The 12,713-nt window shown below is 42.5% G+C and overlaps 2 protein-coding genes across 3 annotated transcripts in view; one reads left to right on the top strand and one right to left on the bottom strand.

Annotated features, from left to right (window-relative positions):
* Positions 1 to 1,662: 1,662 nt before the first annotated feature.
* Positions 1,663 to 4,795, top strand: marveld3 (MARVEL domain containing 3). Of its 2 annotated transcripts, none has more exons than XM_037247727.1 (4): positions 1,663 to 1,761; positions 2,466 to 2,707; positions 3,129 to 3,226; positions 3,367 to 4,795. In XM_037247727.1, the coding sequence occupies exons 2-4, from the start codon at positions 2,466 to 2,468 to the stop codon at positions 3,975 to 3,977; spliced, it is 951 nt and encodes a 316-aa protein (XP_037103622.1). In that variant the 5' UTR covers positions 1,663 to 1,761; the 3' UTR covers positions 3,978 to 4,795. The 2 variants fall into 2 exon arrangements, with proteins under 2 accessions (XP_037103622.1, XP_037103621.1); XM_037247726.1 differs by having other exon boundaries at positions 2,463 to 2,707.
* A 107-nt stretch (positions 4,796 to 4,902) lies between these two features.
* Positions 4,903 to 12,713, bottom strand: part of phlpp2 (PH domain and leucine rich repeat protein phosphatase 2) — a 28,392-nt gene continuing 20,581 nt past the window's right edge. Inside the window, exons 14-19 of the mRNA XM_037247725.1 lie at positions 12,522 to 12,684; positions 12,306 to 12,436; positions 11,545 to 11,655; positions 11,103 to 11,297; positions 10,797 to 11,028; positions 4,903 to 10,367 (exon numbers count right to left, since the gene is read on the bottom strand). Of these exons, the coding sequence (XP_037103620.1) occupies positions 9,078 to 10,367; positions 10,797 to 11,028; positions 11,103 to 11,297; positions 11,545 to 11,655; positions 12,306 to 12,436; positions 12,522 to 12,684 (2,122 nt within the window). The 3' untranslated portion in view covers positions 4,903 to 9,077. The remainder of the gene's footprint in view (positions 10,368 to 10,796; positions 11,029 to 11,102; positions 11,298 to 11,544; positions 11,656 to 12,305; positions 12,437 to 12,521; positions 12,685 to 12,713) is intronic.

The following is a 12,713-nucleotide window of genomic DNA, read 5'->3' as shown; positions in this document are numbered from 1 at the left end:
TGTTGCAAATTCTCTATAATAACATTTTTAGACCCTACTGAGATTCGAACTCGTGTCGCTGGGATGAGAACCCAGAGTACTAACCACTACACTATGGACACCTCGCTCACTTTGCCTGGAATACAAATGGTTTTATCGAGTAGCTCACAAGCGAATAGATCAGTGGTCCCCGCCCTCACCCCCACTTTCTGATTGGCTGTTTCATCTGTGACGTCACACGGACACTCCTCTAGGTACGCCGCCATTTTGAGGTGTACTTAATAACAGGCCACTTCATTAGGGAAAAATCATGGCCAAAGCTGAACTGATAGTGAAAAGTGCCACACCCGCCCTCACCCCCACCTCCTGATTGGCTGGTTCATCTGTGACGTCACACAGACACTACATTAGGTACACCACCATTTTCAGGTGTACCTCATAACTTTAGGCATTTTTTGTACGTGTCAAGAATGTGTATTTGACTACTTGCTCTTTATTTTGGGGGACACCAACACATATTACACAACGTAAAACACCTACTGGTTGAAGTCATGAACTGAAAAAAGAACGAATCACTGTAGGAAGTGATTCGTTCACTCTCGTTCACTGAAAAGATCCGTTCTTTTGAACAATCGTTCACTCACGAGCCAACACTAGTGTCGGTAATGCCCATTGAAGCTGGTGCCACCTCGCCGTAAAACAAAACGAAGAAGAAAATGACGTAACTTCCCGTTGACGAACGAGTCGTGAATTGCATTTCCCGTTAATTGAACGATTCGTTTGAACGAATCTTTTGAGTGAACCGATTCTAAAGATTCAGTTCACCTAAAAGAACTGAAATGCTACTACGCGGCTAGGGGAGGTTTGGCCAGGCAGCGGGAACTCAATGAATAACCACACATACTTCCGTTGTCAGATTGGGATTTCACAATAAAATGTCAAATGTCTAACAATCTTGATCGAGCCAAGGGGATTACTCTAATACTGCCTCACACAACGCTAACATTCTAGGCCTGTTTCATTGCACACAAAGCTGATTTCAAAAGTTCACAAACTGGTACCTTGAGATACAAAGGACCCCGAGTGACTTACAAGTTTTTCAAGATACGAGCCTTCCTTTGGCCTATATTTTTGCTTGGGCTTGTAAACAAAATTTGTGATACCACTGAAAGGTGGCAGTAAAATTCACAGCAAGTTTTGGTTAGGATTCAATCCTTAAGCAACAGTTATAGAGCCAAAATTATTTTATGGTTTGATTACGTCTGTACTATTTTTCTTGTCGATTGCGTCTCGAAAGCGGAAGCACTAGATGATTTGTAGTATCATGAAACCGCAAACTTTACATAAAGACTTGACCATGTGCCCCCGTACTTAATATGGTTTAGCTACGCTTATTATCGCCGGTTATTTCAGATTTAATGACCACAAATGTGCTGTGCATAAATGTGTATGATTTAATTATTTTTACAACGAGAACATAACTGTTTCGAGACTATCACAACTGCCTGTGCCTCATACATGGTGGATACTGAAACACCTTGTGTGCAAGTTTCACATTCTACCAACCCACAAAGCCTCTATAATACTTAAGTACAACACGAATTGGGGAGCATAATTATTTTTTGCTTTTATTTAGTGCGTCCAAATGTAGCTGGCGATAATAATCCAGTGGGCGTGGTGCACCACAGGTGAGCCGTCAAATCCGGAAGTAAACGCCATATTCTAATGTTATTGTTTTTGTTTCGTATAAACGCCCAGAATTAACTTTTCACACAGACTAAGGTAGGGGACTTTTACACTAAGCTTTAACTTAAACGAACACTGCACACTGTGAGATCTGACCGATTTCGCTTTATGGAAAATTACGATCTCGTCACTACATACTGGCCACCTGAAACGATTGAAAAGAAAAATACTTAGTATCGAATGTAGGCTAATTGTGCTATGTACTATGTTTTGTGAATTCATATTAATTCTCATTCACTAGACAATGCATTGTGTACACCTGCACGATTTAAAGACATCCAATATAAGAGTTAAGTGCGGTCTGAACAAACGCAGTAATGCTGCTCAGGTACAACTATTAGTGGGCATTTCAGTGCTCCAGGAGGCGAGTACTACATGACACATGCTAAATAGGAATAAAATCACTCGTAAGACAGTAATCATTCCACTAGTGCAATGAATTGCCTTGTCAGTAAGGACAAAGAATGGACTAGTACGACATGGACCTTAATAACGTTACCAAGGATATGGGATTAATATTAAATAAAAAAAATAAAAAGATTTTGCTAAGGCTAATTTGATGCAGATAAGGGATTAATGTTAAATTAAAAAAATGTTTTAAATTTAATATTCAATTTAATTTAATGTTCAGTCCTAACCATGAACTTAAGCACCCAGCCACCTATTGATCTTTCAACTACTCTAATACTATGTGTTTTGCTCAAGTGTTAATGCATTAGAATGTATGTCCTCAATTGTAGATGCCAGAGAGGGGCAGATACCAACCGAGGAGAGATGCGTATGCAGATTACAAGAGTGGAGACAAGGATTCCCCTCACAGCGTGGAGCATTTCAATAAATATGACAGCAGAGATCACAAAGAAAAGCCCAGACTCGCTGGCGAGAGAGGCTCTGCTGGTGACAGGAGGCCCAGACAGAGGGACATGACAAATCCCTCTCAACCTGCTTTCACAGACCACCATCATCAAGGACCCTCAACACTGTAAGCAACCAGATACAGTAACACACAGACTGTCAAGCAGTTGGTCTCAGTGACGCTGTAAAATGAGTCATACTGTGGTCACAAGGGCTGAAACGATCAATCGAATCATTTGAATTAAAAATTACGTGCGATCATTTTCCCACATGGACACATGTTACTGCATGTATGTTACAGAGTGTACAATCAAGGTAATATAAACATAGTTAATATAGCCTACCACCCCAAGCCAGAAGATAATCAGTGGTGAAGGATGTGCGTAGGCACTGGTGTGCTTTCAATCACTTTGTCAAACAATCGTAAAACATAATAAGCTCATTCATACATGAGTTTCCATGGCCAACAAATGTAAAACAATGGGAAAAAATCTTGTCCTGTATACAGAATGTTGTGTAGCTAAATTTAGTCCATGTTTTCTTCACAGATATGGACAGCCTTCAGTGTATTCCTCTGATGATGAATATCATGAGCGACAACCCAGAGAAGCTCTTTACAATCTTCGATATATCCTCACCAGCCGAGGTCAGTTGTGTTGTGTGATGACAAGACGATAGAACCGCCCGCTGTATCTTCTAGCTTGGGCTTGGGCTTGGCTTCTAGTGCATAGGGAAAGTATTCCTTCCTTCCTTACATCAAAATTTTGCTTCTCATGGCTGTTCCAGGCCTTTGCCAGCTGATGGAGGTGTTTGTCAATCTTCTCATCATCATCTGCGCCGGCGTGCCTCACAGCAACAATGGCGGCTACCGCGACCTCGCCAGCTTGGGCGGCGTCTACCACTATTACTTCGGGGGAGCTGGTGCCTTCCAAGGTGCCGAAGCAGACCGTGTGAAGGAGCTGGACAGGTTGTTCCATGAGCTCAAGAAGCCTCCATACGCCTTTGCAATGGCGTGCGGCGGGATAGTCATGATCTACGCCCTGGCCATGCTCGCCCTGGGTATTTTCCGAGTGCCATACCGCTACCCGCCCGTGCTCTTGGGAGAAGCTCTGGTCAACCTTCTCATCGGTTTGGGCTACATCGCCGCGCTGGCTTTCTTCTTTATCAAACTGCAGGAGAACTACAACAACCCCATCTGTCAGGAGAGGGAGCGCATGTACAAGAGCAAAGGTCACAAGGGCTTCGAGTGCAAGTTTCACGGCGCGGACATTGCCGGGGGTCTCTTTGGCGTGCTGGGTGTCTTTGTGTTCATCTTCGGGGCCGTGTTGGCCGTCAGAGCTTTCCGCACTGTGCGGGAAATGAAGAAACAAAATAACAATCCGAATGATCGCTTTTGAGGACAGTTGGAGCAAAACTTGGACTGTTTGGGAAAACAATGAATCTGGGAACCTAGACCCACGTTTTGAACTACAATTAGTGTTCCCGCAATTATTCACATTGGATAGGGACAAAGAAATAGTCGAAAATAATCTTCAAAACAGAGGCTCCAAGCTGTTTATTGCCACTCTCGGCTGAAGGTTATTGTCGAACTCTACATGAAACAAAGCAAAGTACATATTGTGTATTCAAAACAACTGCATAGTCTCCGCTGTCTTAATGCTAACATTCAATGGGAAACTCCATCCATCGGCGCACATGCTGACAGTTAGCATCTGTGACAGTGTTGCTGTCCTTTGATTAAGCACAGGATATATGATAACAAACAGTGCAGTAACACATGTAGACAGATAACAAACTCACAAACATATTTTTTCCACTGTGAAGAGCAAGGAATATCACCGCCGTATCGAGAGGCCGAGAGAGGAGCTGAGCCTCCAGTGCAGTACTCTATAGCATATACTATAATATACATATAATATACTCCCTCCAGGTGGCCAAGGCGTACACAACCTATTTTTTCTCATTCAGAAACACATTTGTTTTGTTTTGGGGGAAATGATTGATGGCATTTTCATTCATTTGATGAAAGATGATATGTGCATGCTCACGGAACAAATTAAACGGTCTCTCAAGGCACCTCTGTAGTTTCTTGGCACCAAGATGCAATAAAATGATGCCAAGCAATACATTTATATTAGCTTTGCACAGTAGCTAAAAGGCAGGTGAACACAGTAGTCTGTCATGTATTATTTGGGGCTTTTTTTATTTTTAGCATTTTTATGTTCTGTTTACGTACATTTATATTTTGTACTCTTTTACTATTTTGTACTATGTATATATTAAAGTACTGTTAACCTATAAATGTTCATTTATTTAGTTTTCTTTCTCCGTTAAAAAAAGTAATCAATGTTCAAGTACAATTTGCATAATCTAGAACTGAATAGTCAGATAAAACTATTGAATTACCATATTGTTTTTGAGGTGGTAAGCATTTGCCATTATTACACATTTTACCCAACATAATAAACTTGAGTGGTCTTTAAGACAAGCTGCCAGAGCATCTACGAGTTGAAGCTGTCATTACTTGTTCCACCAACAGATGGCAGATGTACTGTATTCAGCTTTTAACCTAAATATGGAACCAGTACCCTTTTTATATTGTAAAGGCTTTATTTTCTGCACAATTATGTGTACAACTTGAAATGGACCCTTCTTCACGAATGGCAGAAAATAGCTAATCACATTCAGGAGTTTAATACAAATGTCTGAATGAAAAACAAGACAAAACAAAATCTTTGTGTAAAATGTTCATAAAATGTTTGTCGAGCCTGACAAAAAAAAAAAGACTCAGAACCTAATTTTATTGCTACTTTGCAGGATTTTAAATCTAACCGTGCATGACCTCTCATTGTAGCTTCATCTTCTCCCTATAATCTCTAATTAGGTATCCTAAAATTAGGTTAACAGCAGCATCAATTTGCATGTTCAGATGCAAACCTAAAACATTACATATACCCAATTTTGTATAAATGAAATTGTTTATACATATTTTACGGTGATAATGAGAGCATGCTGTCAACATCCATCAACATCCAGTACTAGAATGAGACCCCATCATTTAAAATTCCATAGAAGATAGGGAAATATTCATTTGCAATGAAGTAAAAAAATAAAAATCAGCTTTGTGGTGTCAAGAAAAATAAAATATTCAGGCCGTTCTAGAAAATAACATACATAGTGGAACTTGGAGACTGAGCACTGGCTACTTAGGTCACATGATCAACAACCGCACTGTCTTGGATCATTTCCACTCACAATATTCACAACAACATGCATACATTTATTGCACATCTAGCATATGTGCTTCATTTTACACATCAACACAGACATTTTGGAACATAAAAAAGTTTATACATGGGTTCCCATTATAATGCAACATGGGCATAATAAGAACACTCGGTACTGGACGCGCTCCACTAAAGAGTTAAAGGGAATATTGTCAGTAATGCACTGGACTGTGCTCCACTACCCTGTGCTCGCTCATCCTGCATCTATACAAATGTGTTGGCTGAACGTGGGGACAGAGAAGATTTATATTAAGTTCTAATGTTGTATAATATATATGAATTTCTATTAAAAGGAAATTAGGGATGCTGTCCAGGCATTGAATGAGGAACAAACTAACCAAACTCATCTGTTAAATTTATGACACTCACTAAATGATTAAAGCAAGTTTAGTTGCTACAAAAATGATACCATATCGCAAAACAGTGGATATAAAAAGTCTAAACACCTTTGCTCAAATGTAAAAAAATAGGAATAAGATCTAAAAACTGAAAACAAAGCAGTAGCGTGCTATGAGGCTATTTTACTATTCTCCAAATGGGGCCTAAGGTGGAGGTAGATAAATTATGAAAAGTTCCAAATACCCGTCAGTGTTTGCTCAAAACAAGAATGTTAGGAAAAGCCCGACTAGATCAGCTGAGTTTTTTGGGGGGTTCATCAGAGGCAGTTTAAATTGTGTCAGATGAAGAAAACCACATCAGAAGATATAAACGGGTGTGTACACCACATTATCTTTGTTGTTTATTGTATTTCCTGTCCTCAAAAAAATTCTTTTATTTTTTTTCAATTGGGTTAGAAAAACGTAAAATTATTTATTGGTCTAATTTTTCACAAAAACCTTACATTTCAACAGGGGTGTGTAGGCTTTTTATATCCACTGCACTAATACACACTGTGTGAACAATGAGGAGATGGTAATTGTTTTGCAACATTTGTGAGAAAACATTTGTAATGTACTAATTTTCATCTCTCCACACTTCTGCCTAAAAACACCTCGCATGCCCCCCCATTGAACTACGCAGTAGTCTTGACTCATTCTACGTTTAACTACGACACACACATCAAGTGACTTGGCTTGGACTCGGGTGCAAAAAATGTGATTGGCACAGTGATTGTTATAATGCATTGTCACTAATTTATTATTTGCACAAGGTCTCATTATTTATAGTCAGGAGTGGTGCATGTTTTTCCTCACTGATTCCAGCAAATGTCTGTTTACTTCACATAATACAAACGCTGCCTCTTCAGTTTGTTTCACATTTTATTAATCATCGTGATGTGCAGTTGCGCAGGGATGTCAACCAAGTCTAGTTCCTCATATTGAATGATAATGCTTTGCAATTCGTGCTAGCTTATGGCGCTTATGATAAAAAAGAAATGATTACTGCAGGGGAACTGTAACTGTATGAAAATAAAGGGCTCTCAGCACTTATGTAGGTTACATGATCTCAAAATCACTCAAGCACACAATGTAGGTTACATTCTCACATACTCAACTCAGTACAAAGTGCTTCAGTAATTAGTGTTGAATCCTTGAAGATGACAAGTAACAAGACAAAGACAATTAAGGCTTCAGAGATAATAAACACGTCATGAGTGGGATTCAACCAATGGCTCTTCTTCCTTTTGGAAAGTCAAACTATGGAATGCCACAACTGCACCATGATGCCAAAACAATACGTCTAATTGGCATGTGCAATTACCGGACTTTGGTCTTCTGAACATACACTTTCTCTTTTGGCACCGGGAACGGAGAGTCGTTGGCCTGCATTCTGAGGTGTATACCTCGGAATTTAAAAAAAATAATAATGTAGTTTAAAAGGTTAAACAATGGAAAGCATTATTGGCATTATCAGACAGTGTTTAGAAATTCCTAGAAGGAATCTTTATATGTATACACTGAACCACCGCATATTCATGGACAACATGTGTGTATTCACTTTTTGAAACCTATCCTCTATTTTCTGAAAAAAAACCCAAAGCAATGCAATTATTCGGAGGCACCTTGTGGCATTTTTGTGCCAAGGAACTATGCTGAAGTGAGCTTAGTTTTCTTTTTGTTTAGTCAAAGGTAGTGCTTTGCCACCATCTATCCACCACCTATCAAGAATCAATTTGAAACCTTTTTGTCAGTTTCTCGCACTTTCACAATTTAATGCTAAAACTGTTAGACACTACTATATTTTTATATTTGTCTGGTCTTGTTCAGTTTTGGAATACAAATATATTTATGGTACTTGCATACAGTAATGTGCATCCATTTTTGGGACCTTCCAACCAAGATGGCATGATTATTGTTCTGATGTCACATTATTAGTAGCATATTATGGGCGGGCATTCATCTGGGGCATAACATTGACAAAGTTGCTAAATTTCAACATCGGATTTGCTCTGGCTCACAAGCAAGAAATACTGCAGCCGTAAAGGCTAATAAATGCTCGGTGGGACTGGGGAATCCAGGTCCACGGATTAGATTCGAGGTGGCCAATGCGTGAAGGATAATAAGGGTCGTGATGGGAACAAAATGAACAATAATAATCAAGTTAAGAAATCGCCACACAGTGTTGATAATCATGGAAACTCATTAGCTCTGTTAGCCATAACACAAACCTGACACATAGTTGAGGCTGTTTTTCCTTTAAATGTATTGAACTAAGTGCCCCCCCACCATGCTTCAATTTTTCCTTATGCGTTCCAAGGTGTAAAAAGTTTAGACACCCTTGGGTTTGGAAGGCGCAATCAGGACTCCTCCTGAGCTTTGGCAACCCACACGATCACATAATCCCATAATGGAAACACAAACCACGTCAGCGTCTGGTGAACCGAACTGAAGTTTGACGGAAACGGGCCTATATGACACTGAATGGCATCCGTAATGTAAACCGTATTTCCTTTAACAAGCTACTGGAAGAGGAGGACAAGCTGTGTCGGCCTTCGTTCAGCTCTACTCTAAAACAGCCGTGTAGCCTGGGAACTCTGAGGCTGAGTCGTCCGCAGTAGGCACTTTTACTAGAAGAATATGACCCGCACTGAGCATAGTCATGCACAAAGTGTGATTTTCCAAGAACATGACAAGCTTGACAGTTTCAGGCTTGAGTCACAAAGTCATGTTCGAGAAATTCCCCAATAATTCCTCAACGGACACATCGGCTCTGCTTTCCTGCGATGGCACAATAACAGCATGGCAGCCAAGTTGTGCTGTGTTCCCCCTTTTACAGGGCAGTATCGTAGACCTCGGGCTTTACGATCGGGGTCGCTGCAGGACCTGGCACCAAGCTTGGGGCAAATTGAGCAGGAGGTTGTGATTGATCCCACACCGCGTCCTTTAAGGAAGGAGGTGCGGTGGGTGCGGAGGGGGCTGAGACGAGAGGGCTCTGGCCTTTTAGCTGCTCCCGTACTTCCTGCTCCAGACAAGGAGGCACAATCAGCTGGTCGTCCGGGTCCTGCTGAGCCGGCGCGGTGAAATACCCAGACTTCTTTTTCGGCGCCTCCAGGGCCACCTCGATGAGATTATGACTGTCCTCGGGGGCCACCACGGACCCGTTGGGCAGCTTCTTCCCAAACAGGCATGAAGTTGAAGGTGATTTCTTCAGGTCTGCGATCTCTCTTCCACAAACAGCCAGCAGGCAGCCGTTTGTCGCCGAGACCACCACGCTGTTCTGTCTGCGCGTCTTGCCATTGGGATAATCGGACCCTCGCTTTTCAAAGTCTGCCTCCTTCAGACTCTCGGGGGCCCCTGACCGCAGCTGGAAAGCGCAGCAGTGAATGTCCACCTCCACTTCCACCTTGCTGCCATTGGAGATGACGCCCTCCAGCGGAGTCTCGTCGTCGCTGTCCAAACCGTTGTCAGAGTGGTTGCTGGAGAACGTAGCACAGGAAGGTTGCCGCTGGAACAGGGCCATGTGGCTCCCCAGCCCGACCGAGCCGGGCACCATGATACCGCACGACGTCGCGGCGGGGTGCAGGCTACAACGTCTCTCGGGGCGCGGAGCGCCTCCCGAAGTCGGGTGCTCATCGGAGGCGGTGGAGCCCGCCTCGCTGCCCACCTCGGACGCTGACGTCTCGCTGTTGAACTCGGAGACCACCCCGCTGGTGGATGACAAGGTGCCCGTGTCACTTGGGGCTGGCGTCATAGATACGGTCACAGGGACGGGAGGAGGACCCCGGGGTTCAGCGGTGTAGACGTGTGGCTCACAAGTGCAACTGTCCTCGGCGATGTTCAAGGCCACGACTACAGCCCCGATGTTGTCCTTGCAGCCGTAGCTCTGGGCCAGCGTGCAAAGCCTCTTGGCGGCAGCGCGCGGGTCCCGCACGGCCTGAACCGTGCACACGGCTTCCTGGTAGGATACGTGCTCAAACAAGGCGCGATTCCCCAGAATCAAGAAGTCATCCTGGGATGAGAGCGGCTCGGTGTGCACCCAGGGCTTCGGAAGCACCCAGGGAGACAGATAAGAGCAGCCCAGCAGGCGGGAGCAGCATGTCACACCGCTCACTTTGTTATCCTAGAAAACAGGAAATTCCTCGAGGTAAGGCGCGTGTGACTATGAATATCCAAACAAATATGAAGGATGGATAAAACATTTTCATCTTCAGCTATACGCACTGGCAAGCAGACTGCATTTCAGGAAAAACTCTCACTGTCTAAGAGTATGTTTTCAGTTGTGTATAGATTCTCCGTCATCCAGGTCATAAAACTGCTGGAAGGGCGATTGCGGGCAGTGGTATGCATGGTGAGCAGGGAGCAAAGATTAAGGTTGTTTCTTACCAATGAGTCACCAATATTGCTCTGAATTGTGCAGACAAATAATGTTCTAGCACATGGACCTTAAGCAGGGCATCAAACAAAAGCTCAAAGGGTCTTCCATTGAGTCAGCGACATGCCAGATAGGCCATCAGGTTGTTTGAATGGCCTATTAGAATCTGAAATTTACCTCAGTGATGATGGCTTTGCTGAGTTTAACTCTTTCCATCTCTTCAGTACAGTTCTCCAGGCTGTACACCTTAGAGAGGGCTACAGGTCGACCGTCCCGACACAACACCGCCTGGCAGGTCCCCACGTTGGCCACGGTCACACTGAGGTAGCCTCCTGGCTCCGAGGACTCGTGGTGAATATAACACAGCAAGGCAGAGGCACCCAATTTCTGTCCGACCGTACCTAGTTTCCTGTTCAGTTGGTCAAACCGTGGTCAGAGACGGACTAAAACCGCAGAAATCATATTTGGGGGAATTGCACAAACCTGTGTGATGTTAGGAATGTATTGCTCATATACACACTGTCAATCGTGGAATGTTGTACTTCCTCGCACAGCACGTCACCCATGGTGCACTGCAGCAGCCGAGGAACTTCCTCATTGCGGTCGCCGTCAAAAATACCGTAGCACGCTTCCAAGCTGTCTCCAAGTCGGTCGATGGCCAGTACAGACACACACAACCTTGTTGCAAACATGACAACTGAATTCAAATGCGCACTTCAAATACATGTTTTTATTGTGATGATTTGCAGATGGAAAAAAGTTTCGAATTTCTTTATATACTAAAGATGTCTTTAAAAAGCTCTTTGGGAATGTACTTTTAGATTTAACAATAAAAATTGACTTTATTCGCTTATTCAGATGGATATTATAATTTGGCGATATGTACAGTAGAGTCTAATTTTCTGACATGAGTTGAAAGACTCACTTGTTCCTTTGGCCACTCATTTCAGAGTAGCCGTGGCTCCACGGAGCGGAGGCGTTTTGTGAGTCTCCCGTTGCAGTCGATTTCTGGTCCAGTTTCAATGTGGTGATGTGACTTTAAACAGGAGATACAATACAATAAGTTTTAGTACATCACCACAAATAGAGCTGAAGACTCAATGAAATTCTTTGAAGAACAATCTCACATCTAGGCTTGCAAGGTTTTCACAAACTTTCCATGGGGGTTAACAGAAATTTGGAAGGAATTTACAAAAGTGTTGGTTGGCTCTTAAAGGGCTAATTAAATATAATTTGGGGAAATATAATTCTAGTACAATCCTGACTTTAAACAAATAGGTTTCATGTAAGTACAGTCGTACCTTATTTTACAAGTGACCCAACTTCAAGCCAAAATTTGAAGTATTAGCTCTACTGAAGTGAAAAAGATATTGAGGAATTAAGTATAGGCTATTCTTCAATTATGAACATTCCATGTACAAACATTTGTGGATACGAATTTTTTGTTTATTTTAATTTTATGTATGTATTTATTTATTTATTATAATTGTATTCATTTATTTGATACAGTACCTTTCCAATACTATCCCACCAATTCAAAAGTTTCCAATTTGTCATATTTCCAAAACTCCCCCCAGCTTACCTTGCCGGGAAAATGTTCCTGAAAATGTTCTCACCCTTTGCACACAGCTAGTCACGTCTGGGACATTAAGGCAGGGTGCAAAAGAATTTTGGTGGGTGACTCACTTGAAGAGATTGAGAGTTTTGTGTTCCAGCATCAAGCTGCTGTTGCCCGTCAAATCCAACTCCTGGAGGCTCGGCGGTAGCGATTCGGGCAATTGGATCTCAGTCAGCTCGTTACAGCTCAGATCCACAAGCTGCAAATACAGGACATAACCCACTTTTCAAATGTGCAAAAAAAAAAAAAGCAATTAACATATAAATCCCTAAAAGCTGTCTGACCTTGATTTCAGGAAGGTTAAGGATCTCTGGGAAGACGTTAATGTGATTGGAGTGCGCTATGAGAGTGTGCAGTTTCTTGCAGCTGGACACGGTGGAAGGGATGCTCTTCAGTTTGTTGCCGCTGAGGTTGAGCTCCTCAAGCAGCTCCAGCTTACTCAGCTTACTAATGTCAAACAAACATAGCCAACTTGT

The sequence above is a fragment of the Syngnathus acus genome, chromosome 3 (assembly GCF_901709675.1).
Source record: "Syngnathus acus chromosome 3, fSynAcu1.2, whole genome shotgun sequence".
NCBI lineage: Eukaryota > Metazoa > Chordata > Actinopteri > Syngnathiformes > Syngnathidae > Syngnathus > Syngnathus acus.
This window is presented reverse-complemented; position numbering and strand designations above follow the sequence as displayed.